This window comes from Peromyscus maniculatus, chromosome 12, assembly GCF_049852395.1.
Source record: "Peromyscus maniculatus bairdii isolate BWxNUB_F1_BW_parent chromosome 12, HU_Pman_BW_mat_3.1, whole genome shotgun sequence".
NCBI classification, from domain to species: Eukaryota; Metazoa; Chordata; class Mammalia; order Rodentia; family Cricetidae; genus Peromyscus; species Peromyscus maniculatus.
The window spans coordinates 13159831-13187727 of record NC_134863.1 but is presented as its reverse complement, the minus strand read 5'-3'; the positions used below and the strand labels follow the sequence as shown (position 1 = coordinate 13187727).

Here is a 27897-nt window from a genome sequence, read left to right as displayed (position 1 = left end):
ATTCAGCTGTACTGGCTGGCCAGCAGGCCCCAAAGATCTTCCTGTCTCTGCCACCTCAGCACTGGGATTACAGGTAGAAGCTGCCTCACCTGGCTTTTAACAATGTGGGTGATGAGAGCCAGGCATGGTGGTGTACACCTTCAATCACAGCACTTGGGATGTAGAAGCTGGCAGAACTCCGTGAGTTCAAGGGCAGCCTGGTCTACATAATGGGTTCCAAGGCATCCAGGGCTACATAGAAAGAGACCCTGCCTGAGGAAAAAAATGTTATGCAAGTCATTCATGTTTAATTATTGAGTGCCACTTCCCAAGAAGCTTGGTTTCTTAGGGCCTTGACTTCTGTTTAAGCGTAGATTGATGAATTCTTGAGCTTGCCGAGTCTTGCTGAACCTAAGTGGAGTCCATCGGAACCTGACTGAGAACGTCACAAGGGCTACGGCGGGCCACAGGTCACAAGCAGTGACCATGGACACAGTGCACGTGTTTCCTCTGCTCACACATGCCCACGTTCAAATTAGAGGAACTAGTAAGATTTCTGAGCCAGTGCTCTGAAGTCCAGTGTCAGAGGATCCTGTGAGTCTGAGACAAGATCTTGGCTCTCTCCAGCCCCAGTTGTATTTGGTAACTCTGGTATAAGGAGGTACTTAGAGTTATAAGCTGTTCTTCCTTCCTTCCTTCCTTCCTTCCTTCCTTCCTTCCTTCCTTCCTTCCTTCCTTCCTTCCTTCCTTCCTTCCTCCCTCCCTCCCTCCCTCCCTCCCTCCCTCCCTCCCTCCCTCCCTCCTTCCTTCCTTCCTTCCCTTTTTTTTTTTTTTTTTTTTTTTTTCCCGAGACAGGGTTTCTCTGTGTAGCTTTGCGCCTTTCCTGGAACTCACCTTGGAGACCAGGCTGGCCTCGAACTCACAGAGATCCGCCTGGCTCTGCCTCCCGAGTGCTGGGATTAAAGGCGTGCGCCACCACCGCCCGGCCCTTCCCTTTTTTTTTTAGAACATCATGTGTATGGTTGTTTTGCCTGCATGGATGTCTGTGCACCACATGTATTCAGTTCCTGCAGAGGCCAAAAGAAGGCATCAGATCCCCTGGAACTGGGGTTACATGAACCATCACATAAGTTCTGGGAATAGAACCTGGATCCTTTGGAAGAGCAACAAGTGCCTTTAACCACTGAGCCATTTCTACAGCCCCCTAAACTGCCATTTCTTTTAAAAAAAAATTGATGAAAAGCAAATTGATAAAGGAAAATGAATTTATTTACATTTACCCAAAGCAGCTCTACTTGTTTTCATGTTTCCTGGGTCACTGTTGGAAGTTTTATAGAAAAGACCAAACCAAAGCCAGAATGTTAGTGTATGTTCCTGGGGGGTGAGCTCTGCCTCTGCCTGCATCCGGGATTCAGCCTTTGCCTCCCCCAACACAGGGTTCCTGGAGAAATGTTCCTTCTTTGCTGTCTGTTGTTCCAGTAGCCTGAAAGCAGGAAGGAAGGGCTCATGGGTAGTGTGTCTTGGGAATAGTTTGTTAGGGAGGCTGTTACAGTGAGTCTGTCTGCTTCCCATATCTTTGCTTTAATTGTGCAAATGAGACATGCACATTTTCACGCACAGTGTTGGTAGAATTTTATATCAAAGCTTAGGTCACAGATTTGAACTACCCCCTTTTGCTTTGTTTTTACTGTAGGGGTTTTTGGAGAAGTCTTGGGAAACAGAGCTACCTAGAGTGTTTGTAAGGGTGGGGTACGCATCGGTTACAGAGAGATGTCGGCAGATTGGAAGGAATTTAAAGAGGAGCCAGCACTATTGGAAGGAAGGACATAGGAGACATGAAAGGAGCTGACTAGCACAGCATGGCCGGAGACTGCTGGGAAAGGATGACTGTGAAGGACAGAAACACCACGTGTTTAGAACCATCAAAACAAGAAAGAAAAATGAATGCTGGCCATGAAAATGCTGAAGCAAAACCCATGACTCTGTATGCTAACCCAAAATACTAATTAAAAAAAAAAAAAACCCATATATGTCTGAGAGTTTTGTTGGCTGACGATGGGAGCCAGAAAATGGCTTGGATCCCCTGGAACTGGAGTTGCAGATAGCTGTGCCCGCCATGTGGGGGCTGGGAACTGAACCCAAGACCTCTGCAAGACCAGTCAGTGCTCTCAACCACCAAGCCAACTAGAAATTAGCCCCTAAAACCCATTTTTGAAAAACTCTAAAAGAGCCGGGCAGTGGTAGTACATGGCTTTAATCCCAGCACTTGGGAGGCAGAAGCAGACGGATCTCTGTGAGTGCAAGGTCAGCCTGGTCTATAGTGTGAGATCCAGGACAGCCAAGGCTGTTTGTTACACAGTGAAACCCTGTCTTGGAAAAACCAAAAGAAAAAAGAAAAAAGAAAAAAACTCTAAAGGAAAAAAGTAATGTTCAGCACAACAAAAAATATCTATTTTTATGACGAAACCTATTAACTTTAAATTAAAGTCTGGAAGGAATGTCAAAAGCTGCTGTGCAGGAGACACTCTGAGCTGCTGAGGGCTTTTGTCCAGGTCTAATTTTGAAGGCTGAGGTCATGCTCTTCCTAGCGTGGATTTGCCACCCAGTTCTGATTACACAGTTTTGCATATCAGTGTCAGCAGGAGGCGTCAGGTTGCAGTCCCTGGGAGCTGACTCAATCTGATGTTATGGAGACTCATTGAAACTGAGACTACAGTTCCTTCAAAACTCCATCAGCTTCCTCCCTCCTGGTGCCCTCTGCTGGGATCTCTGAGTATAAACAGGGTGGAAGAGCGCAGTGATGAATGGCCACAGTGGGTGAAGCTGGGCAGCCGGTTCCTTGCAGCTCAGTTGCCCTTGAATTGTCATGGCCTGAGTGTGGAGTGATCTTGCACGTGTTGTAGTTGGGAGGTCATGTTCCAGGAGGGAACAGACACCAGAGCCAGCCAATGGGAGCATCACATACAATCTTAGGTGAAAGCTGCAAAAACATTCACCTTTCATTGAGAGAGTTTGCAGGGTCAGAGTCTTGGCTCTGGCAACCTTATTAAGCCAGGTTTGGCCTCTCAATCTCATAGGCCAATTAAACAATCATGAGAAGCAGAAAAAGGAGATGTATTCAGTGTGGCTGAATTAGGAAGAAGAGAGATCCAGTGAGAACTCTCTCCCCCAAGTCCATCTGTCCAGACATGAAGTTTAGGTTTAAATAGAACCAAAGTCCCAGCCTTTGCACCTCCTAGCCTGAGACTCCTGGGGAAATTCCAGTTTCTTGGGGTGCATCATTTCAACAGTCAGTCAGCTGGGGTGGAGGGGCATAAGTGTCCCCATAGAAGGCCTTGATTCCTGCCTGGACAGTTAGTTGCAAGGTAGCCTTGGAATTATCTCTGCTTTGAGGAACTCAGGCAGGGGAGATAGCCTTTAACTCAGAAACCTGAAGGGGTGTGGTGCCTGATGGGGAGGGAGCCTGAGGGAGCCCGCTGAGGCTCTTGGAAGGAACCGTACGTTCGAGGCAGGTCCTGGGTCCAACCAGATGTGGGAACAACCAACTTTATTATAATGTGGTTGGTCTGATCCAACAGTATTGTAAAGGGAAACCTGAGGGCCGCCAGGGAGCCGGACACTACCACCGAGTAAAACTTCCGGGAGGGAGCAAGCCAGCTCCTTTTCAGAGGCCTCTTATTGGAGTGGCCAGTGTGGTCAGAGTGGAGTTAGTGAATGCATGCATGTGGTCTTAGACTAATCTGCTCCCACTGGGTGTGGCATCTCTATTCACTCATTTAACACATTTTATGAGCCTCCCTTAGGGGACTAGTTTGGAGTCTGGCGGTGGTGTCCACAGGACTTGGGGGTGCAGTGAGTTCCGAGACCTGGCAGCTATGAAGTGGGCTTGGGGAGTATTTAGTGACTGTGGCCACAACCTGGGTCTTAGATTTTTGGCCTCATACCTGTTGTGTAAAGCTCACCGTGTCTTCCCTGAAGAGTCCTGTAATTAAGTTTTTATTTCCTCACCAAGGTCTCGGCTTCAAATTAGACGCACATGTGACAACAGCATCATAAAAGCAAAGATAAGAGAAGATGCTGTCTCTGGCCTTGGGCACGTCCATCTTTTTCCTTCTTGCAAAAGGAGTTGATGCTTCGGATTTTTAAGATAGGATTTACCTATGTGATCCCGGCTGGAAGGAGTTCATACTTTCTGTCCAGCTAGGAACTGTTGGTAGAATTTAATAATACAGACTGGGGAAGGCATTTAACACACACACACACACACCTGCAGATGCCGATTCCTGCTGGGCTGCCTGGCCCAATAGATGCTCTGGCAGAGGTGAGCAGACTTCTGAGGGACTGGGGGCTTCCCTGCCGCTGTTGAATCTGTAAGGAAAGCTGCGCCCCCTTCTGACAAAGATGTTAAGAGCATCCTTGAGGCTGGGGGAAGGAAGGGCTGGGACTTGCCTGTACTGGATGTGCCTCCCATGGGAGGACTTGCCTTCTTGTGGGGGCGAGTGGGGGTGGGTAAGAGGGGGGGCTGAGGGGGGTGGGAGGAGGGAAGAGGGGGATCTTTGATTGGTGTGTAAAATGAATGAAAAAAAGAAGAAAAAAAAAAAAGAGTGTAAGATCGTGCTGAAGTCCTGGTGATGTTTGAATACCCGAATCTTCCTTGGTTGGTTGGTTTTGGTTTATCAAGACAGGGTTTCTCTGTGTAACAGCCCTGGCTGTCCTGGAACTTGCTTTGTAGACCAGGCTGGCCTCAAACTCACAGAGATCCACCTGCCTCTGCCTCCCGAGTGCTTGGATTAATGGCACGAGCCACCATACCCAGCTCAGAACAAATGCTTTTTTTTTTTTTTTTAAACTATCACCAAGTTTGTTTCCCCTCTATTTCTTTCCTGTTTTATTGATAGAGAGCATCCTAGGCCTTTTATATTCCTACTCTACTATATGTATTTAAGGGATATGTGTTTATATTTATTTCATTTATTTTGCTCTGATTTCTGATTTTGCTCTATCTGAGGAAAACCCGCCCCACCCCCACCCCCTGCAGCTTCCGCCTTTGGTCCGGCATGTAGTGTTGATGGGATCAAGTACGTACTAACATTTCTCTTTTAACCATTCCTCGGCTCCTTTTCCCTTTGTCCTCGTCCGCCGGTTTCCCGAAGTTAGGAAGATAGGACATTCCTGTCCTCTGCCGTTGTCTGTCAGCTCAGTAGTAAGATAAAGGGATGAGCGTAGGTGGGTTCTAAGGCTGTCGCTCTGTAGGGTTAAAGAAACAAGATCGGTGTTGCACAGACCCGAGATGCTTCACTGCAGCCTTCCCCAGTTCCTGGTGAATGCTGAGAGCGTGGCGGAGCCAGGTGCCGAAGGAGGGAAGGGGTAGCAGCTGGATGACAGCATCGTGGTGAGGAGTGGGGGTGGACCCCGGCAGTGACTGAGCCAGATGCTGTGGCAAGCTGAGGTGTGTGAGCGTTTCTCATGATCTGCATTCTCCATGTGTAGAGAAGGGGAGAGAACAGCTTGTGGGAGAGTCAGTTCTCTGCTTCCGCCATGTGGGTTCCAGAGGTCAAAGTTAGGTTGTACCCATTGAGATGACTCGTTGCCCCAGAAAGGATATTTTAACAGCCTTTTCAGATAACCGTGTGTGTCTTTCTTTAATGCTGCACCAAAATTGACAAGTGGTAGTTTCTCCTTTTAGATCGGTTAATTTCATGTCAAGTGTTTTACTTACATGTGTGACTGTGTGCCGCAGGTGTGCGGTACCCATGGAAGTCAGAAGAGGGCATCAGATCCCCTGGGACTGGAGTTACAGGTGGATTTGAGCCTCTAGGTCCTGGAATTGGTCCTGGGTCCTCTGGAAGGACAAGCAAGTGTCCTAGGCCATCTCTCCAGCCCTCAAGCGATAGTTTTTTTTTTTTTTTTTAAAGTTTCATTGCTGTGTTGTATCTGAAACCATAGGAACAACTAGCTGACTGACTGACTGACTGACTGCCTTCCTTCCTTCCTTCCTTCTTTCCTTCCTTCCTTCCTTCCTTCCTTCCTTCCTTCCTTCCTTCCTCCCTCCCTCCCTCCCTCCCTCCCTCCCTCCCTCCTTTCCTCCCTCCCTCCCTTCCTTCCTTCTTTTCTTCTTTTCTTCTCCCCTTCTTCTTTTCTCCCTTCCTTCTTTTTTCTTTCTTCCCATTTCTAAAATTGAACCTGAAGCCTCACATACACTAGACCAGCTCTACATGGACCTCACATACATTAGACCAGCTCTCCATGGACCTCACACACACTAGAGCAGCTCTCCATGGACCTGACATACACTAGACCAGCTCTCCATGGACCTGACACACACTAGACCAGCTCTCCATGGACCTCACATATGTTAGACCAGCTCTCCACCATGGACCTCACGTACACTAGACCAGCTCTCCACCATGGACCTGTATCCCAGCACTCATTTATTTCATTTTGATGCACGGTCTCACTAAATTGTCTAGCATGGCCTTGAATCAGCTCTGAAGCCCAGGCAGGACTTGAATTTTTTGAATGATCCTTCTGCCTCAATTTCCTGAGTAGCTGGGACTCACGTCTGTATTGTTAGGCCTGGCTCTATAGGAATAATCTTAAAAAGAAGATTCATGGATTTCTTTTTATTGTGTGTGCATGCACATTCACATGCACTTACATGTACCACGTGAATGTAGGTGCCTAGAGGTGAGAGGCAGTTGGAACGCCTAGAACCCAACTGGGTGTCCTCTGCACATGGGTGTCCTCTGCAAGAGCAGTCAGTGCTCTTACACACAGAGCCGTTTCTGCAGCCCTGTGACTGACTCTTAATGTACGTTACTTTAAAACCATTGACTGCCGCGGGATGGTGCCGTCATTTGGAAAATATTAGATTGTTGGGCAGTTCAGAGCTTGTAAATGTTGACTTGTTACACCAGTGTCATAAAACTGTGTGCATCACCTCCATGAACACTCTCACCTCCAAACCTTCAAATACGAAGAAGTTGTAGGCTCATGGCGTTGTACACACGTTTTCTAAAAATCGAACTTTTGCCCGAGATACCAAATTTCAGCATTGGCAACAAATACTGGTGTAACAACTTCTTTTGTTCATTTTCAAGAACTGTCTGTCAGAACCCCAATTCCAAGTATCTCTTGTTGCCAGTCACTGTGAGTGGATTTGAATTTCCGTGCAGAAAGTAGCTGTTCCCATGTCTCTCCTGAGTCATCTTACTTCAGCATGCAACAGGAGTGCTAGATTCATCCTTGTTGCATCACATTTTTTTAGAGTTGACTCTGGAATCTACATACCTAAACTTTAATAATTTTTACTGCTTCATCAGCACATGACAGAGGGGCCCTTGGACTCTTCATACAGCTCAGTGCAACGCCTCCAGTCAGGCTGACACATCTGTAGCTGAATCTACCATTGATTTGTAGAACCTTTGCAAATATCTGCAAGTGGAAAGCATCTTGACATGATGAGGAAAGTAGTTTTATCCCTATTGACTCCCAAAAGGATCTTGGGCACCCCAAGGATCTTCAGATCACTCTGAGCACTGTGGGAATTAGTAGTCAAGAGTAAGACTGGGTGTCTCTAGAGTGTGAGTTTGGACCTTGCTGCTGCTTCTTACTGGCTGTGACTTGGCAAGGTTACTCAGCCTTGCTGTGACTGTTGCCTGTCGTTAAATGGGTGTGATAATGATAGGCACTTCCCTGAATGAGTTGATCTGCCCAGTAGTTAAGCCACAGTGAGTGTAGGTAGGACTCCGTACTTAGGTTATTGGTTGCATGGTTGATTGGTTGCTTGCCCTAAAATAGTTCTCTTCTTTCAGCCTTCTAGAATGCCCAAGACATCCACCCATCCATTGCAATTCCTCCTGTATAGTGCCCGTATAATGGTAAGACACATCTTAAGTACATTAAAGCTTGTATCCCAGATGGTAGGTATATCAGCTAACAGCTTGGCAGAGATTGGTCTGTCTGGTATCCTGCCTCTTCCGTCCTGAGTCCAGACTCTGAAGGAATGGAGAGAAGAGAGTGCTTGATGGCAGGTTGAGTCAGGGATACTGTGGAGCATGTCTTGGTCCATTGGACAGGAGCATGGGCGTGCTGAGAGAGGAGGCTCTCCAAAGACAAGGGTGATAACAGGAACTTTGCCTCTCACGCAGAGTGGTTCTGACACGTGTGTGAATTGCTGTCTAGGTGGAGGTATCTATGATATATATGATGGAAGTGCCCCTCCATACAGTCTCCGGTTCTAGGGTATAGTCGTTGTTAGAGTCATTACCACAAAGCTCATTAGCTCACACTTGACTAATGCTGAACTTCTTACTCTTTCTATTTATTTGTTTGTTTGTTTGTTTGTTTGAGACAGGGTTTCTCTATGTAGCTTTGCACCTTTCCTGGAACTCATTCTGTAGCCCAGGCTGCCCTCGAACTCACAGAGATCCGCCTGCCTCTGCCTCCCAAGTGCTGGGATTAAAGGTGTGTACCACCACTGCCCAGAGAACTTGTTACTCTTAAGAGGCACCTCTTAACAGGTTGATCTGTCCAGCCCATGGGCTCTGGAAGCAGGCTTGCCAGGCCTGCTTGCTGACTCCGGCATGGACTAGTTGTACAGATTTGGCAGTACAGCTGTACCCCTTCCAAATGTTCATTTGGTCTCTATAAAGTGGGGCTGCCAGACTTTCCTTAAAGTATTGTTAAGTGTTAAACCAAATAGTGTGCAGTAGGCAGCCAAATGCCTTCCTTATGCTCGCTTGATTTTTCTTAAACCTCGGATCTCTTCACTTATTAAAAAAAAAAAAGCCCCTGCATGCTATTCAGACATGATCATCATTGCCTTCCTTCATTAAAAACAGTGTTTTGGGGAAAGTAAACATAGCACTGGAAGAATTTTAATGTCGTTTCTCCAGGAACTTCTAGCGAGGTCTTAGAAAAGTGTAACTTCTCTTTGCTCTCACTCTTGCTGGGGACTGAGGTGTTCTGATCTGCAGAACTGCCTCTTTGCTGACTCTGCTTGTGGGTTATCCAGTTACTGTTCTGCTTTTGAGGTCCAGCGTCCCAGTCCAGCCCAGCTGTTTGATGCTGTGTCTGCCCACTGGGAAGAAGCAGGGTAACCCACATGAAAGCAGGCATAAGACCACCTCCTTCTTAGAGCCCATGCCTCCCCGTGCTCTGGCTTCCTGTTCTTAGAATGCTCATTTCTGGAATTCACTGTTTTTGTTTCTCCAATCAGGGTCTCCACTTCTTCTTCTTCTTCTTCATATCACTTTTGAGTGGGATTCAGAGCCTTAGAGTTGTTAATGAATCTATTCCACCCACAACTTTCCCAGAACAGCTTTTTGATCATAGAATTTACTACAGACATACAAGGAATCCAGCCAGCCGGATTTCTTGTGCAGTTTCCCAGGTAGAAGGCTGCCCCATCTTAACCCTGCCTTGGTTTTTGCCTTGCAGTCTGGACGGCCTGTTTCCTTCAGTGATACTCTATACCACCCAAGAAATTTGTGGGGTTCAACTGACGCTAGAACTGTTCTCCTAAAGTTTGAAGGACGGGCTGGGGAACTCAGAGAACTGTCTAGGAACCTAGTGTGTACCCTGGAGATAGACAAGTCCAGGTAGCCATGTGACCCCCACACTCTTAGAAATGTACATTTTGTCGTCTCTATTCTTCAGTCCATGTGTCTGTTTGACTTTCCGTCAGTGGCAAAGAGGTTCTCCTCTAATCTTGGCCTTTTTAGGCCCCAGTTGTTTGGATCAATATCAGTCATTTGTCTCTTTGATTACACCTTTCCAGAAGTTGGTTGGCACTTTGAGAAGTCTGTCTCTCTGACGAAGCAACCCTAGCCCCTCCTGCTTGTTGATTTAACTGGATGTAGGCACCGGGAGGCCAGAACTTTCTTAGTATGGTCTCACTCCTTTCTAAGGTTTCAGCCAGAATCCTTCATTAGTCAACTTCTGGTCATGAATGTTTAACTTCTTGCTTGCTGGGTGCCTCACAGATTGTCTAGACATCATGTAGGCCCAACATGTTTAGGATGGTGTCTTAGTTTTTTCTTTTGCTGTGATAAAATAGTCCAGTGAGTGTGACTCAGAGGATAAAAGATGTATTCTCACAGTTCAGGGCTAGATTCCTTCATGGTGGGGAAGCCATGTTTGAGGCTGCTGGTTACATTGCATCTACAGTGAGAAGTAGAAAGCAGGGGATGGTGGTTGCCCATGCTTGGTACCCTCCTCCATCTTACACAGTCTAGAATGCCCTGACCAGAGGATGCTGCTGCCTACAATCAAGATTGATTTTCCCACGTCGATTAGTGTTAAGACCTCATAGCATACCCAGAGGCCCATTCCTCGGGTGATCATAGGCTCTGTCAAGTCAGCAGTTATCACTAACCATCACAAACCCACCCCTTGTCAGCTAGACACCCACACACGTTTCTTCAGCTGTCACCTTCCATCTCTTGTCCCTATAGGCTCATGACTGTGTTACAATGTAAAATGCATTCTCTCCAACTTTAAAAGTCCCCATACTCTTGAACAGTTCTAACACTTTAAAAGAGCCAAGTCTTGGAACTGTGACCTCTTTTTTAAAAACAAAAGTAAAAACCAAAAACCAACCAAACAAACAAAAAACAAAATTCTTTATTCCAACATGTAATGGCACAGAATAAGCATTCTTATTCCAGAAGAGAAAAATCTTGGCATAGCAACAAATGATCAGACTACAAGCCAGCAGGGCCAACACCAGATCCTGCAGCCCCTTGTGTGGCATCTGAGGCTCATGGTAAAATTGAGTGGCTCCAAAGGGCTTGCTTAGCCCCAGCTCTGCAGCTCTGTCTGCAGCACGCACAGCCTCTCTCTATGTCTGGCTCCACTCTATGCCTGGAGCTGTCCGTGACGGACGTCCCATCGTCTTGGCATCTCTGGTAGACACCCTGAAGTTCCTACTGCACCTTGGGCTTGGCCGTCATAATACATAGTGGGTTCTGAAGGGTCCTTGGCAGGAGCTCTGACCCTGCCACACATGGCCAGGTCTCAGCTGCTCTCTGAAACCCTGGAACAAGGCTCCAGAATCCTCTCAGTCTTGCATCTTTCACACCTTCCAAACCAGTAGCACATGAACGGCACGGCCAAATTCTGCTGCCAGCTTGAGATATAGCCTGGCTCCCATGGGCCACAGGTGTATCAGCTGCTGTGTGCTGACCCTTGGAAAACAGTCTCCTTGGAGGAGGAGGGATCCTGATTGCTCAGCCATATTCTCAGTTCCAGCTCTCTCTCTTCGAAAAGCTTGTTTTCACATGTTGGAGCCCTTGATGTGTGAGATTTTTGTCTTCAGGAACTCATTCCTTTTTAGCGATTACATCTACTTTCTCAGCATCTATCCTGTCTGAAGATTCTCGCTACCAAACACATTAGTTCTATACGTTTGAATTCCTTTAGACTCAGGTTCTCAGGATGCAGACAGAATGCAGCCAGATTCCCCAGAGCCCAGTTCCTCATACACTTTTTCTTCTCCCATCTGAAACCTCATGAGCTGACTTCACTCACTGTCTCTGTCTTCTAAGCATTCTTGTCTCCTAAACACTCACCAGAATGGCCCATTAAGCCCTGCTTCCAGCGCATTAGGGCTTTTCTAGCACGAAGCACCAGACTCCTCCACATTTTAACTGTGAAACCATTCCCAGGGCTTCTACACCACCACCCCATGGTCAGGTTTATCACAGCCACAAACCTGCTCCTGGTGCAACAATTTCTTAGTTACTTATTGTTGTGATAAAACACTCTGACTACAGCAACTCAAAAGAGAAAGAATTCATTCTGGTTTACAAGTCCAGATGGCAGGCCGTCATGGCGGCAGGATCAAGGTTTCAGGAATTTGAAGTAACTGGTTACATTGTATCACAACAAGAAACAGAAAGCAAGGAATACCTGCGGCTCCTCAGCCTGCCTTCTCCATTCTCCTTCTGCCTCCTCCAGGAGCCCCTGCTCAGGGAATGTCTCACCACCATTAAGATGGGTCTTCTCACATCAGTTAATGTATCAAGATAACACCCCACAGGCATGCCCAGATTCTCATCTCCCAGATGAGTCTAAATTCTGTCAAATTAACTCCAATCATCACAAATAAAATTTACTTTCTTTCTCCGCTCATTATCTACCAAGAACACCTGTTTGGAGATGTCTGATTCTGGCGGTTGCGTTAGTTCAGGTGTTGGAGTCATTTGAATATCTCACTTTTCCTTGACCTGAATCTAATATGTACCTGTAAACTGCTCCTACCAGGACATTCAGTGTTTGCATTCCACAAGATTGGTGATTTCCTCCAAATACACTCACCTCACCTCTGGTGACCACACTTAGATTAACCTAGAAACCTTCAGCTTGCTTTTAACGACTCCCAAACATTTTCAGGATCCTCCATTGCCTTAAAAGACTTGGTATCTGTTTGCAGTCTCTGTTGTTACATAGGAAGCCCAAATTAGGTGGCTTAAAATAAAACCTGTGTATTTACAGATTCTGTGGGTCAAGAATGGAAAGGGTGCAGTCAGGCATATTTTGTCTCTGCCCTGTGTTGGGCCTTCTGCTGGGAAGACTCAGTGGCCAAGATAATTTGACAGCTGGAGGCCGCTTTCTCCTCTCTCTCTCTCTCTCTCTCTCTCTCTCTCTCTCTCTCTCTCTCTCTGGCAGGTTGATGTGGCTGACATCTGGGACCTCAGCTGGGCTGTTGGCTGAAGCTGTGGCTTTTCTCTGTGGTTGCTTACTCTTCCTTCTACCATAGTGGCTGAGATCTGAGGGTAGCATTCCTCAGAGAAGCATGCTGTGTGTTCTAGCTTCAGAAGTAAGAGACTCATTTTCTCATTGGTCATGAGCCTGGCTGGATTTCAGAAGAATATCTCAGTGGGAAAAATAGCAAAGTCAGGGTGGGTTTTTTTTTTTTTTTAATGAAGTCATCTTTAGGAAATTCCGTCTACCACAAAATCCAGACTAATTTGAGAACGCCGATACAATCTGGTTCATCTTCCTTTTAGCTAGAAAAACAGAACACCTATGTGACAGAAATCATGGTGGCCCTTCGTAGGTACTCTTCCAACCTAACAGTTCTGAGACCAGATAAGAGTTGAGTTGGTGAGGTCCAACAGTTCCCCCAAGGTCCACTAAATACCTGGGTAGATGGGCTTTGAACTGGAACCTTTGGCTTTTCTACATCTGTGCTATGGTGGGAGCGGCACATGACAATTATAAGAATTTATTAACAATGCATTTTGTCTAGACTCTGACCTCTCACTGTTACAGGAGCTATTTAGGGTTAGAGCCTGAGCCTTGACTTCCCTAATAAGCCAGGTTCAGCCACCCACCCTCACAAGCCAATTAAATCAGTAGTGAAAAGACAAAAAAAGAATCATTCACTGTGGCCACACGGAGAAAGAAGAGGGTTAACGATGTCCAGCGGCTTACCCCCGCCCCCCAAGTCCGCTTTCTGGCTCCTAACTTAGGTGGAAGGCTAGATAGGTAAGCGGTTGTACCCAGGGTGTCCTGCCCGTTATTAACCCATCGTTGTCTGGGCTCTAGTTTCTCCTGCAAGGTGGCCACGCAGATGGTCAGGACTATGTGGGATCTCCTCTAGGTAGTGGAGGGAGGGGACAGGAGGACAAATGACCCCGCTGGCCGGCACCAGGCTTCGGCCACCTCCTCCCAGCTTGAGATTCCTGGGGGGAAATTCCAGTTTTTTGAGGACCTTCGTCTAACAGTTGGATAGCCGAAGGAAGCTCTGCAAGATCTCTAGAATATTCTTGTTCCGTCCAGGCCCGTCACACCCCTTGTCCATTTGCAGCCCCAGAGGGCTCACACCTAATGGGAAACAAGACTCTTGCTGGCTGAGGGGTCAAGACTGTTTAGTCTGTGGACGACAACACATGGCCGCTGTGGGCAAGCAGAGCCCACGGGTTGGTTCTAGTGTCTGTCTGTCTCCGAATCCAGGTGCTCTGCCTGTGAGTTGTTGGGTGGGGTGAGGGTGGGGAGATGGCTCCCTCTGTGAGCGCTCTCCTGACCTGTCCCCTCCCACCCCCCAGGACTCCTGATCCTAGCGTGTATTTGTTTGGCCTCCTCATTCATTGCAGCCTTGTGTAGCATCACAGTGTGCTTTCTCTGTGTACTTTGGCATCTCGGTGATTCGGGACTTTCCTGAGTTTGCCCATATTGAACCTGCTGCTACCTGGTTGGGATTGCCAGCCTTACTTATGCCATTTTCTCTGCAGGATAAGTGCCCTTTGCTCTTCTTTCTGCCGGATGTCTGTTCTTCCTTCAGGATTAAACTTAGTTCCTACACACCTCCTCTCCTCTGAGCTCTGTACATGGTCCTCAAATGGTCGCACTGTATTCTGTAGGCATTCTTTGGTCTAGTTATGTGGAACACTCACTAGTCTGGAAGGTCCAGCAGGAAAGAAGCTGTGGGTCACTCTTCCTGTAGCCTTTAGTGCCTCTTTGTAACTGAGGGCCAGGGATGCATCCTTCCGAGGGGCGTGTACATCATCTAGTGTACGGATGCCAGTGCCTGTCTGGGGCAGACACAGAGATGCTGGGGTGGAAGGAAGAAACAGAGATGTTGGTGTTAGACCATATGGATTCTTGGGCTGACCACTATTATATTCCTTTGTCGTTGTGTATGAAGTGAAGGAAGTTGTGGAACACAAAACCATCTTGGTCAGAACAGCTGTGCAAGTGACCCTCCAGATCAGGATTAGTGACTGTTGATGTTTCTTCGTGGCAGAGATGTGGGGAGGGTTGTTGGACCCTCACCTGAGGGTCTGCCATCCTGTAGCACCTCCCGGGCATTTGTATACAGTTCTGCCCTGATTGCTGGCGCTCTGGTGGTCTTGGGAGGTGCTGGAGCATTTAGACTGTGGAAGTTAGCTGCGATGCTATGGGGAAGTCATCCATGCTGTCATGAAACCTTTCAGTGGCCTGGCTGTCTTGGGGTCACCCTCACGCATGCTCTGTAAGTAGGCTCAATGGGCTCATTGGTTCCTCAAGTTGGGCTCGAGCAAAATGGTGCCTTGGTTTTGTTGGTGCTCAGTAATGAAGGTTTTTGTTTCCACCTCCCTAGGGAGAGTTCTTATAGCAGTTGCCCTGAGAGTTTTTACAACCATATATTCTTAAGATGACTTTTTCTAAAACTTGGCTACAGGCTGCCATGTAAGCAAGCATTAAATTTTGAGTATTGAAAAGATAACTTTGGGCTAAGGATGCGGCTCGGTGACAGGCCCCATCCTCAAAAGTGAATTTCTTTTTTCTTTTTGGTTTTTTTCGAGACAGGGTTTCTCTGTGTACTTTTGGTGCCTGTCCTGGATCTCGCTCTGTAGACCAGGCTGGCCTTGAACTCACAGAGATCTGCCTGCCTCTGCCTCCCAAGTGCTGGGATTAAAGGCGTGCGCCACTGCCGCCTGGCAAAAGTGAATTTCTGTGTATTCAGATTGTGTAATTGTTAGTGCTAGAAGCTAATTTAAAACAAGAATTAACATGTTGCAGTTTGGCTTTTCATTGCCGTAACAAGTCCCCGAGGCAGCTAACGTTGTAGAGATTAAAGGGTTACTTGACACACAGATTTGATTTGAGCCCGTAACAGCTGTCGGCACATGTGAATAGTATTGAAGGGAGTTGCACCAGTGAACATGTGATGTTTTGAACAAGGAGGGTAAGAGCTGCCAAAGGAGTCACAAGGAAATGCCTCATGTCCCCAGTGACCCAAGAGTGTTATGCTTGGCTTACTTCCCAGAGGTTCCCTTGCTCCTTACAGGTGTGTGCCCCTGCCTCCACCCTGTGGACCCTCAGGGATTCCCAAACCACAGCACCTCCTGAGATGCCAGAGGTGGTCATTGACTGGCATCTGTTCGTGACCTTCAAAACGTGCTTCTTGCTTGGTCTTGATTACAGACTGCTCTCAAATTTGCTCTGTAGCCAAGGCTAGCCTTGGACTTAGGAGCTTTTTCTGCCTAAGGTTCCAGAGAGCCAGGATTACAGGTGTTCCACCCGCCCCCCACTTCGGAGAAATTACTTTTCTGGATCACCTTGCATTATGATAATTAGCCATTAGAACTTTCTCCTTCCTGTTCTTCCTCCTGGAGCATGTTGCAGATGCATCCTAGGTTTTTGTCGCTCTCCTGTGTGGCAAAGAGAAACTCCGAGAGCTAAGTGCCGGGGCGGAGTGTGGGTGTAGAGGAGAGCTTTTTCAACAGGCCCGTGCCACAGCGGCAGGGCCCAACACCAGCTTTCCCGGGGGCTCTTTGCCTTTACTGGAGTGTGTTACATCACAAGGATGTTATACAGGCATGGGCATTTAAAGGTGCTTTGTTTTTAGCAGGAAAAAAAAATATCTAAAAATGAGCGAGGGAAAGATAGGGACCTGGATTGAGCAAACAGCTGTCCTCGTGTTTATGAGAACGGAGGCTGGTGTTTCACTCCCTAGAGAGTAAGCTGCCAAGGTAATGTTACTTTGTTCCCTGACACCCCGGTGTACAGGTGTTCAGCCTTTTGATATCGTGACAAGATGTCACCTGCAGGCGTGCTGGGCCACAGTCACAGCTATCCTGGGTTGCATGCAGCCCACGGGTTGGACAACTTGAAAGGACTGGCTTCTCATAGATACAGCAGGTGTTTGTTGCCTGATTTGGCAATACTTTTAGTTAAAACCTTTAAAGATCATCCTAGTCTTCAAAATCAATCACAGTTCTATTAGCTTTTGGTAGGAATATTTGGGTACTGGTGGTCCGATTGTTCAGGACCCCAGGCCTCACACACGATCTGATTGGCCTGATGAAAGGTGCTTATGAGGGGGAAAATATGTGGTTTGCACAGCTTTGGACTCCAGAGAGAATTTAACATCAGTAGTATTCATCATGACTATAATGATAAAGATGGTGGACACAGTTTCTTCTTTTGGGGGCGGGGTAAAATGGTGTTGGCTCGTTGTTTATAGTGTGAAATGGAAGAAGTGGCTTGTTTAGAGACTAGCCACTGTCATCAACAAAATGGGGTGGACCAGGGGAAAAGGCAGCTGATGCTCAGAGGCTGCTGGTCGCTGAACACTGCTGTGGTCCTGCCTTCTGGGGCAGAAGAAGAAAAGTGAGAAGGATGCTGAGCAGTGGGGGAAAAAACAGGGTAGATCCAGGTATGACTTAGAGAAATCGGTGGGTGTGATGCTAAGGAGCACACACTCCCTGGTGACTGGGCGAGCCTGTCCAGGTGCCACATCAGAACTTGGGTTCTTTATGTTATTTATCTGAACTCCCTGCTGTATGGAAATATTTGTTTGTAACATGGTTAGTCTTAATTATACAGATTTTAAGTCAAGGCTCATATAAAGCTAGTTAATCACTTTTCTTTTCTTTTCTTCTTTTTTTTTTTTTTTGGTTTTTCGAGACAGGGTTTCTCTGTGTAGCTTTGCGCCTTTCCTGGGACTCACTTGGTAGCCCAGGCTGGCCTCGAACTCACAGAGATCTGCCTGGCTCTGCCTCCCGAGTGCCTGGGATTAAAGGCGTGCGCCGCTGCTGCTGCTGCTGCTGCTGCTGCTGCTGCTGCTGCTGCTGCTGCTGCTGCTGCTGCCGCCGCCGCCGCCGCCGCCGCCGCCGCCGCCGCCGCCGCCGCCCGGCAGTTAATCACTTTTCGAGAAATGGGTTTTGTTAAGTGGAAACTTCATCACACATGAAAGCACATACTTGTAATCCCAGCACCCAGCACTCAGGAAACTGAGGCAGAAAGATCATGAGTTTGAGCCAAGTCTGGGCTATATAGCTAGTTCAGGGCCAGCCTGAGCTACATCCCAAAACTGTGTCTCAGAACACCCCCCCCCCCCCAGCAGCACTTCATTACAGCAGAATGAGAGACTAAATGGAATGCTTACTTGCGTTTTTGTTTCTTCTGTTTCAACCTTGGAAAGCCGAAGCAAAGTGCGCGCTTTGGCATGCACAGACAGATGCAGTCTTTGTATCCAGTGTCTCACGTTCCTGAATTCCAATGTGTTCTTCTTTTCAGGCAATACACATACACTGTTACTCTTCTCTGGGAGCGCTCTGGAATTTGTCCCACCTGTATTTTGGGGAGGTTCTAAAACTTGGTCTTGTCCCATGAGGCATGGCACAGCCTGGCAAAGCTGAAGCAGGTGATTTTTCAACGTGTCCCCACCTGTGGAGAAGTTTCCTTCCAGTAGGAGATGGTGTGGTGAAAATCTGCAGTGAGGTTGATGTTGCAGGAAAGGCTTACATGTTCATCCCTAAGGCTTACATGTTCATCCCTAAGGCTTACACGTTCATCCCTAAGGCTAGTAGTTCTTCTGTCTAAGGGGATGCATCCTACCCAGGGTCTATTGAAACAAAAATACATCCTTGAAATACAAACTTTTGTTGTTGAATTGGCAATTCCAGTGTGACATTTTTAAATATTTAAATATATAAAGCAAAAAACCTGTCACTCCCTAACTGAGACTTAGATAACTCGGTTTATTTATCTGAAAATTTTTGACAGTGATAGGCACTTCACTAGCAGTGGTAAGGCTTCAGTGAGAAGCATAGAGCCATTGATATAAGTAGCACTTGTAGTGTGGGGATATCTTCCTGCTAAAAACTGTGAAGGATGTTTTGGATGTATCTTTGAGATTTTATTAGTCTACATCCCATTAAACCGATAGAGGGGTGAGTGAGAGAGTATCGGTGAGCCCATGGAGAAGATCGGGAAAGCTACCATTATTTTTCTTTATATTGTAAATAATGGGTTGGAGGAGTGTGATGCAGGATGTTATCTAGAGGGAATTATATTCAGAGCTTCAGAAAAGTGTTGGAATTTTCCTGTGACAACATCTCCCCCTCCCAGTCTCGCCCTCCTCCTTCCCTCCTTTGCTCTTCCTCTATTTTATCCTCCCCCTCATCTTGTTCTTCCTTTTGTCCTTTGAGACAGTCTCACTGTGTAGCCCAGGCTAGCCTGTAACTCTCAATCCTCCTCCCCGAGCCTCAAGGGCACTGGGATTATAGGAATGCCCCTCTGGGCCTGGTTTCCAATTTCATAAAGAGGTTTTTGTCCAGGCTGTTGGTCCTTCTGTGGTGATCTCTGCTGTGGATATCACTCTATATAAATAAAACACTGATGGCCAGTGACCAGACAGGAAGTATAGGCGGGACAAAGAGAGAGGAGAATTGGGGAAACAGGAAGAAGGAGGGGGAGACACTGCAGCCACCGCCAGGACAAGCAGCATGTAAAGACTCAGGTAAGCCACCAGCCACGTGGCAAGGTATAGATTTATAAAAATGGGTTAATTTAAGATAAAAGAACAGTTAGCAAGAAGCCTGCCACGGCCATACAGTTTATAAGTGATATAAGCGTCTGAGTGATTATTTTATACATGGATTGTGGGACTGAGGGGCTTGGGGAACCTGGAGAGAAGCCCTCCAGCAACAAATCTCCACCCTCCTTTCCCAGTTCCCAGTTCTCAGTTCCTTTATTCCTTGATGTCCAGATCTGTGGCTAGAGGGGTTGTGGAGAAGCATTTTAGAGATTATGTTTCCAAGCATCCTGACATGGGAATTTAATCAGGTCTGCTTTCTACTAGCCTGAAATGCAGCCTTCACATGGAAGTATCTGTTGCAAGAAGCGCCGTCATTTGAGGGCTGTTCAGTTAGGGTATGGGATGAGCTACCTGTAGTTCCTCTGCTGTTGCACTTGAACAGATGATTTGTCAAATAAACTGACGCTCTGCAGTAATAGAGCAGGAGATAGGAATGTTGACTGACACAGTCCTGTTCCCTCTTTACTTAGCAAGTTCTGGTATGCTTTTAATGGATAAATCTTACATATTGATTAAAATGACAGTTATGTCGATTATACCCTGCTTATCAAAGACTTAACAGTTAACATCCACATGTAAGCAAATGTATAACCATATTTGTCTTTTAGGGTCTGGGTTACATCAGAACTTTCATGATTACCTGTGACTTTCATGATTTTGGTTTAACAGCTGAGTAGTAGTCCATTGTGTAAATAAATGTACCACATTGTCTTTCTCTGTCTGTTGATGGAGATCTAGGCTGATTCCAGTTTTATGACTATGATGAATAGAGCAGCAGTGAACATGGTTGAGAAAGTGTCTGTAGTAGAATGGATAGTCCTTTGGGTATATGTCCAAGAGTGGTATAACTGTATCTTGAGGTAGGTCTATTCCCGCTTCCTGCGGAATTGCCACACTGATTTCCATAGTGGGTGTACAAGTTTACATTCCCACCATTTAACCACAGAGTCCAGGTATAGAGTAAGGGACTAGTGGAGAAGGAAGAATCTCCCTAGGGAAGAAAAATACAAAAGATAGTTATGGGTGGGTGAGGAGAGGCTGGGGGATGCAGTGTGATCGTGGACTGGAACAGGAGGATCAAACCAGAAGAGAGGAAAAGAAGGGGGCCATGGGGGAGGAGTATGGGGAGGGACCACTAAACTGAGGGTCATTTGAGGGTTCATATGGAAATCTAGTAAAGTAAAAGCTTCTCTCTCTCTTTTTTAAATGACAGGGTTTCCCTATGTAACCCTGACTGTCCTGTAACTGTAGATCCGCCTGCCTCTGCCTCTGGAATGCTGGGATTAAAGTCGTGTGCCACCACCACCCAGCAAGTAAAAGCTTCTTAAAATATGTCCATATGCGAAAGAAATCTAAATGGAATCGTTAAATGCAGGGCCCCGCCAAACATCTCTTCTCACTCAACAAAACCTCCAGTGCAGGAAATGGGTAACTTTTAATCAAGGTGTTGGCCAAAGGGGTCCCATGGAAACCCCTAAACAACCCAAGCCATGGGTGGCTCCCTACAAACGGATGCTAAGGCCGTATTGCTGAAGACAGCCCCTGCATAACTCACGGGACACGAAGAAGTCGGGCTGACGCCTACATAGAACCTTCACCTGACTGACTAGCAGTCACGGTGCCAGATGGCACTGCGCATGCCCCCGAAGGAGAAAGACAAACGGACCCAGCTGCAAGCTCTTCTGTCTTCCGTGGCAGCCTGCCTGCCACACACACTGGTGCAGTGGTGGTACAAAGCTCGTGGGAGTGGCCAGCCACCACCCGATTAGATTTCGGGCCCACTCTGTGAGATGGAACCCCAGCCCTACACTGCCTGGGTGGTCAAGGCACGGAGACTGCATAGACTGTGGACCTAGGAGAAAACCAAACACTACTGTTCTGCTGAAGGAATGAAGCAATAACATGACTCCGAGCGCCATTCTGCTGTAGTCATAGCTCAGTGCCTTGCTCGGCCGTCGTCAGTGAGTTTCCTGCACGTATACATGTGTACAGACCTACTCTTCGATGCTCTGGATTGCTGAGCTGTGTTTCTAGCCCTGTCTTACTTGTTTAAAAACAAAGATCAACAATTAAAACTCTTATAGTAGCTGAGGGGCTGAGAAAGGAGAATCTGTCTCCACAAGTTCAAGGCCATCCTTGGCTACATAGTAGATACAAGCCAACCATAATAACAGCCTATGTTATGGTCTGCGTCCGGGGGCCTGGTGATGTGGTTCCATGGCTGAGAGCATGAACTGCTCCTGTAAGAGGATTGAGTTCAGTTCCTAGCACCCTTGGTGGCTGGCTCCCAACCACCTGTAACTCCAGTTCTAGGGGGTCTGATTCTGGCCTTCATGGGCACCCACACATAGTGCACACACACCCCCATGTACACATATACATACAAATAATTTACAAAACCAGGATCAACTTAATTAGTAACTGGTTTTCTGTAACGACATGCCTTAGAGAGTTCCCTAACAGCTGTCTGTTATAACTGTGCTTATTTATATATAACTATATATGACTATGTATATAACTATATAACTATATATATATATATATAAGACTATATATATATATAACTTATTTATCACGTGCTGATAGATACTCACTGTGCAGTAGCTATGTTTGTTCGGATATCCTTGAGCTCATGAATAAGTTGCTATCTGCGGGCTATATTTTTGGTTAGCAGTTAGAGTCAATATTTATATTTGGAAACAACAAACTTTTTTTTTTTTTTTAGACATACTCTATCTTCTTAAATTCCGATGACTTTTCTACAGATGGGTTTGGTGCACCGTCTGTAGGAAATTTCTGTGCAGCCACCGTAGGCCTGCCTCTTTATGAAGAACAGGGGCCAAAGAGTGCGCTAAGCCAGGCTTTAGGACCTGGAGACAACAAAGTGGCTCTTGATTCTTGCTGCTTTTTCCGTGCGGCCATGACATGTGAGGTTTTACATCCTCACCCGTACTAGCCATTAGCACAGCGCATTCACACTTTAAAGACTACACGGCAGCTCATGCGTGTGACCCCTGCACCAGCCAACCTAGTGTACCTAGTAGCCTTGGGGAGCCCCAGGCTGCTGCAAGACCTTGTCTCTCGGCTCCCGGAGTCTGCCGGAACACACCTGAGGCTGGCCTCTGGCCTCCTCGGGCACTTTCTCAAACCTGCACGTGCAGGGAAGAGATGAGCTGCTCGCTTCACTGGTTTTCCTTCTCGTAGTCTGTACTTCTTTGTTCCTCCAAGGCTGTTGCCAAGGTTGAAGCCATGGGGATGCATGTGGCCGTGTACAAACACTGTTTGGAAATACGAGCACCAGAAAGAAGGGAAAAGGGATGGGGACCACATCCCTCCTCCAGCATTCCCCGCAAATGAGTGTTGATGGAATCGGAGTTCAATGAAAATTGCACTTCTGTACACTGGTGGGTCTTCCCAGGGTTTAATAGGGTCTCAGCAGATGAGAATAGAAAGACCATGATGCCTTTCTTCCCAGGCTGGCTTTGAACTTATGATCCTCCTGTCTTATGATTGTTAGTATAAGAAACCTAGATCGCCATACCTGGCTTATTTTCTGTGTAATTTTAATTACATTTTCTTTGTAATCGTTTACATAAAAAAAAAAAAGGCAGAAGAAGAGCTGGGCGGCACAAACCTTTAATTCCAGCACTCGGAGGGCAGAGGCAGGAGGATCTGTATGAGTCTGAGGTCAGAGCAAGTTCCAGGACAGCCAGGGCTACATATAGAGAGACCCTGTCTTGAAAAACAAAAACAAACACAGAAGAAGATACCTAAATCATTTAGAGCCTTCGGACTTTCAGGGTGTCTTAAGAAAGGCCTCTGAATTTAGAGAGGAAGAGGGAGAGGGGAGGGGGAAGGGGGAGGGGAGAGGAGGAGGGGAGGAGAGAGGGGGAGGGGAGAGGGGAGAGTTTAAATACTCACGATAAGGAAAGTGGCTAGATGAAATAAATGCCAGACATTCATGGGGTAGGAAACAGACAAGGAAGCTTTCTAAGACAGGAAGATTGTCAGTGTGTTACTTACTATCAGGTGAAAAAACAAGGTACAGACTGGAGAACGTACCGGTGCTTCTGTAAGAGACGTAAGTCTGTATTTTTACATGAAACTGAAGATATGCAGAAACAAGTTGCTTCCAGCGAGGAGCGGGAGATGGAAAATTGTTATGATGTTTTAATTTCGAACTGCAAATAAATTACCTTCTGGAAATAAATTTTTAAATGAAATTTGACATGAAACAAAATCTGATTTTGTTTAAGCCCATAGTATTTGTGACCTTACCCAGTGTGTTTGAACCTGGGGGTAGGATCAGTTGCAAGCATGTATGTTTTGAGAGAATAATCATAAAAACAATATATGGTGGTTCATCTTCTGACTTCTTTAGTAGGAAATTGGAAATGTAAGTCTGTATTTAAATTGTAGCTTCTTTAACTTGTTGCGATTTGTGGATTTTTTTTTTCCTCCCAAGGTAATTAAAACCTTAAAACCCGGAGCCTGCTATCCACTGTAGGAATGTTCTCTGTGTGTGTGTGTGTGGGGGGGGGGGGGTTGGTGCATATAGTTGGACAGTGAACTTGGTTTATGATCTTCTGTCTGATTTTGTTATTTGCTGAAGTTGGAGTGGATGGAGAAAATGTTCTAGACTGCTCTTGTCTTTACAGGAGCAGAAAAATCCAGATTCGGAACATCCCGCCTCACCTGCAGTGGGAGGTAAGCCGGGACTCCAGACACCTCCTTGCCTTAGCTTCCTTTTGCTTTAGGACTCAGAGACCTTGAGACGTGTCCCCCACACCTCTGGGTCCTGTCCTTCCTCTCCAGGGCTGGGGCACACAGTGCGATTTAGAGGTTGTTTGTTTCTCCCTCCCCAGCCAAGTGCCCTCTGGCCTCTCAGTCTTCGCCCTCAGGTACCACACCACAAACACCCGCACACCAGCCAGGGGACAAAGTGTGCACCTCTTTGTGATTCTTAGCGTATGATCTGATGAACGATTTTTGTTGTTCCACATTCTGATTGGCTGAGGCACCGGGAAACCTATGGAAACAGAAAGTTCTTTGTCGGGGTCGATTTGTTTGTTTGTTTGTTTTTGTTCTGAGGTAGTTGCTATGAGTAACCATTAAAGATATATCTGCAGGGCACTCCAAGTCTAAGATTGCTATCTTAAATACAGTAGGATGCAAGGAGTGGCCCCACTGTTAGGAACAAACTGCCCTAACCCACAGGATACCAGACCAGCCTAAAAAAAAAGCTGTTTTATCTTTGTCTTTAAAAGCAGAAGAAGAAACAGGACGAGGCTGAAGAGCTGCCTTTGCAGGGGACCCAAGTTCCATTTCCAATAGTCAAATTGAGTGGCTTACCTATGACCCCAGATCCAATACCTCTGGCCTCTGCAAGCGCATCTCTCTCTCTCTCTCTCTCTCTCTCTCTCTCTCTCTCTCTCTCTCTCTCTCTCTCTCTCTCTCTCACACACACACACACACACACACACACACACACACACACACACAGTAACCAGGCATTGTGGTGTATAGTGGTGTGTGACTTGAATTCCAGTGCTTAGGAGACTGAGGTAGGCTGATCTCTTGAGTTTGAGGCTAGCCTGGTCTATGTAGGGATTTCCAGGACGGCCAGACCCTATCTCAAAAATAAATCTTTAAAAAAAAAAAAAAAAAGCAAACTTTTGCCAGGTGATGGTGGCACACATTTTAATCCCAGCACTCGGGAGACAGAGGCAGGCGGATCTCTGAGTTCGAGGCCAGCCTGGTCTACAGAGTGAGTTCTAGGAAAGGCTCCAAAGTTGCATAGAGAAACCTGCCTCAGAACAAAACAAAACAAAGCAAAAGAACAAATTTTTAAAAAGATTTATTATTTTTATGTGTATGTGTGTGTGTCTGTGTGGGTCTTTGTACACCACATGTGTTCAGTAGCACATGAGGCCAGAAGAAGTCATTTGATCCCCCGGAACTGGAGTTGCAGGTGGTTGGTTATAAGTTGCCATGTGGGTGCTGGGATCTCGCCATCCTCAAGAACAGTTTTTTACTGTGGAAAAGTCTACACAGTCTATTACTTGAATAAATAAGGAGGCCCCTTGAGGAAATCCAAAGGAAGAATTGTTAAATCCCCTAAAGAAAAATGAGCTCTGTCCTCTAGTCTGCTTTTCATTTCAACAGCATGGTCTTGAGTCATCAGATGAGTATAACTGTTCAGTTACCAGACTCCAAAATTATGTAGTGTCATCTTATTGAATAGGCTGTTGGGAAGCAATCAGCAAAAAGTCCTGAATTCTTAGATGTGTAGAGTTCTTATGGAAGACCTGAAATGCCAACTTATTTACACTATTCCTATGTCTCTGTTTTAATGTGTTTCACTTGTGGAGGCAAATCAGTGTCTTTTTTATGATCTTTTCTTCCTGTTCCTTTACAGGTATTGGATGGACTGTTGGCTGAGTGTGGGACAGTGGAGAATGTGGAACAAGGTAATGAGCGAGGAGGTTAAACACATGAGGAAGTTAGCTCACTGAATTGTGGAGAGGGCATTGTATTTCTTACAGGTTGGGGTCATCAGAGAAGTAGTAAGTCCCAATGCTTTTGACATGTTCTTCCGCTAGTGTCTATTTGTACACCTGCCTGTCAGAGGCATTTATCTGTCATCTCTATATATCTATATAGTTCAGTTCGAGGAATATTCTTTTCAGGGTATCTTTGTGTAGCCCTGGTTGACCTGGCACTCAATATATATATATATGTGTGTGTGTGTGTGTGTGTGTGTGTGTGTGTGTGTGTGTGTGTATACATACATACATACATACATACATACATACATACATACACACCAGGCTGGCCTTAAACTCATATAGAAGCCTGCCTGCCTCTGCCTCCGAGTGCTGGGATTGGAGGTGTGGCCACCTCACCCAGCATTCAGACTTCTTAACACCTGCAGTGAGCATAAGCTCTGGATAAACATAGTTTGGATGGGGCAAGCTTAATTCATCTGAGAATAGTTAACACTGCTGTTACTTAACTAACTCCAGCTCACTAGGAGGTGAGGACACAACCTAACATCTGTTTACTATGAGGTAGATTTTCCCTGCCAGGAGTCTTGAGACACTTATGAAAATGTAGGTTCCTAGGGTTCACCACAAACCTGCGGAGACTCAGGGTGTGTTGCTGGATTTTAACGGCTCCCTTGCAGGGAGAGATCGAGAAGGCACAGCATCAATGACACAGACACTGGGAGTCAGTTGAAGGCAAACAGCAAACTCATTTATTCAATAACGGGGAAGGCCTTATATACCCTCCTCTCAGCACCCACGCTGTGTCCCAACCTGGTGGCATTGTGTGGTCATCCCTCACTGGCTGGGCATGATCAGGACCTCTGACAGCGTCTGTTGCTAGGCCCTCAGGCAGACTCCAGGTCGGCTCATAAGGAAGTACGTTATGTCCCATGCCTTGGCTACTGGTTTGAGCCCATTTCCTCGACCATTCCTACTTCAGGGGTGGAGGGAGTGGCTCATGGTTGAATCAAGAATCTCTGAGTGGTTTTGTGTGCACTCAGATCTGAGGCCCACCATCACAGGAACAGCACTGCATATGCCCAGGAAATACTTCCTTCTCTCCTGCTACTCGTTTTTATCGGCTAAGGACTGAAGCACTGATTTTTAAGGGGAACCAAAAGGGCACCTGAAGCTGATATCCCGTACAGCTCTGTAGGAGTCTCGGAAAGGTGGATCCCAGGACACTGACAATGAAGACACCGAAGTATGGTAAAGGTGGCGTTTACATTGGCCCTGATCGCCCCCTGCCTGTGAACCCGTGGGCAGTCGCTCAGCCTCACCAACTGAACCACACCGATTCCTTCTCCACTTACGTAAAATAAATGTGATTTCTACCCTTCCTATAGCGTTAATGGTCACATCACTCAGCGGAAACCTGTTGATGTATTTTGTAGACAAGTGTAAAGGATCACAAAGTCCTTAGGGAAAGATCATATAGAATCCGATTTCTTACAGATAGTCCAGTCTGTCAGTGTACTAAGCATACTCATTTTGAAGCAGCAATGATGTGGCTGTGCTCCCCTCCACGATTATTAAGAACATTTCTCTGTTTCTCGTAACTGCTTGCCCATGCTCAGAGTTGAGAGAAAAGCACTCGGAAGGAAAAATGTTTTCACTTCCTTGTCGTTGAAAGGAAGACATTCTAGTAGTAGCAGGTGGGAACTTGGGGAAAAAAAAGTTGCAAAGACAAAGTGCTGGTCTGGGTGTGGTGGCCCATACCTGAAATCCCAGATTTGGAGAGAGGGAGACAGATTAGCAGCTATAACCATGAGATCGATTCAGGATGGTGCTACCTGAGAAGATGTTCAAGGGCCCTGGGGCAGCAGGCTGCCCTTCAGCACCTGAGCACTGGAGACTGCCCAACTTCCAGCACCTTGAGGCACAGAGCAAGCCACCGAGCTGCTCATTTGTCGTGTTTCTTGGGTGATTTTGATCCAGTAGAGCCTGTCAGTCAAGTCTTAGGAACATGGCTTTCATGAGCAATGAAGTAAATTATTTAAATGGAGCTCAGCTTCCTCTAGAATTAAGGACCATGTGACTTTCAGAAGACATATC

The 27897-nt window shown here is 46.5% G+C and overlaps 1 protein-coding gene across 4 annotated transcripts in view; it reads left to right on the top strand.

The window, feature by feature from the left end:
* The window catches only part of LOC121825724 (insulin-like growth factor 2 mRNA-binding protein 2), a 78986-nt gene that overhangs the window by 20452 nt on the left and 30637 nt on the right, over nt 1-27897 (top strand). For all 4 annotated transcript variants that reach the window (XM_076549360.1, XM_076549358.1, XM_076549359.1 and 1 more), the window contains exons 2-3: nt 23953-24001; nt 25713-25764. In XM_076549360.1, coding sequence (XP_076405475.1) covers nt 23953-24001; nt 25713-25764 — 101 coding nt within the window. The remainder of the gene's footprint in view (nt 1-23952; nt 24002-25712; nt 25765-27897) is intronic.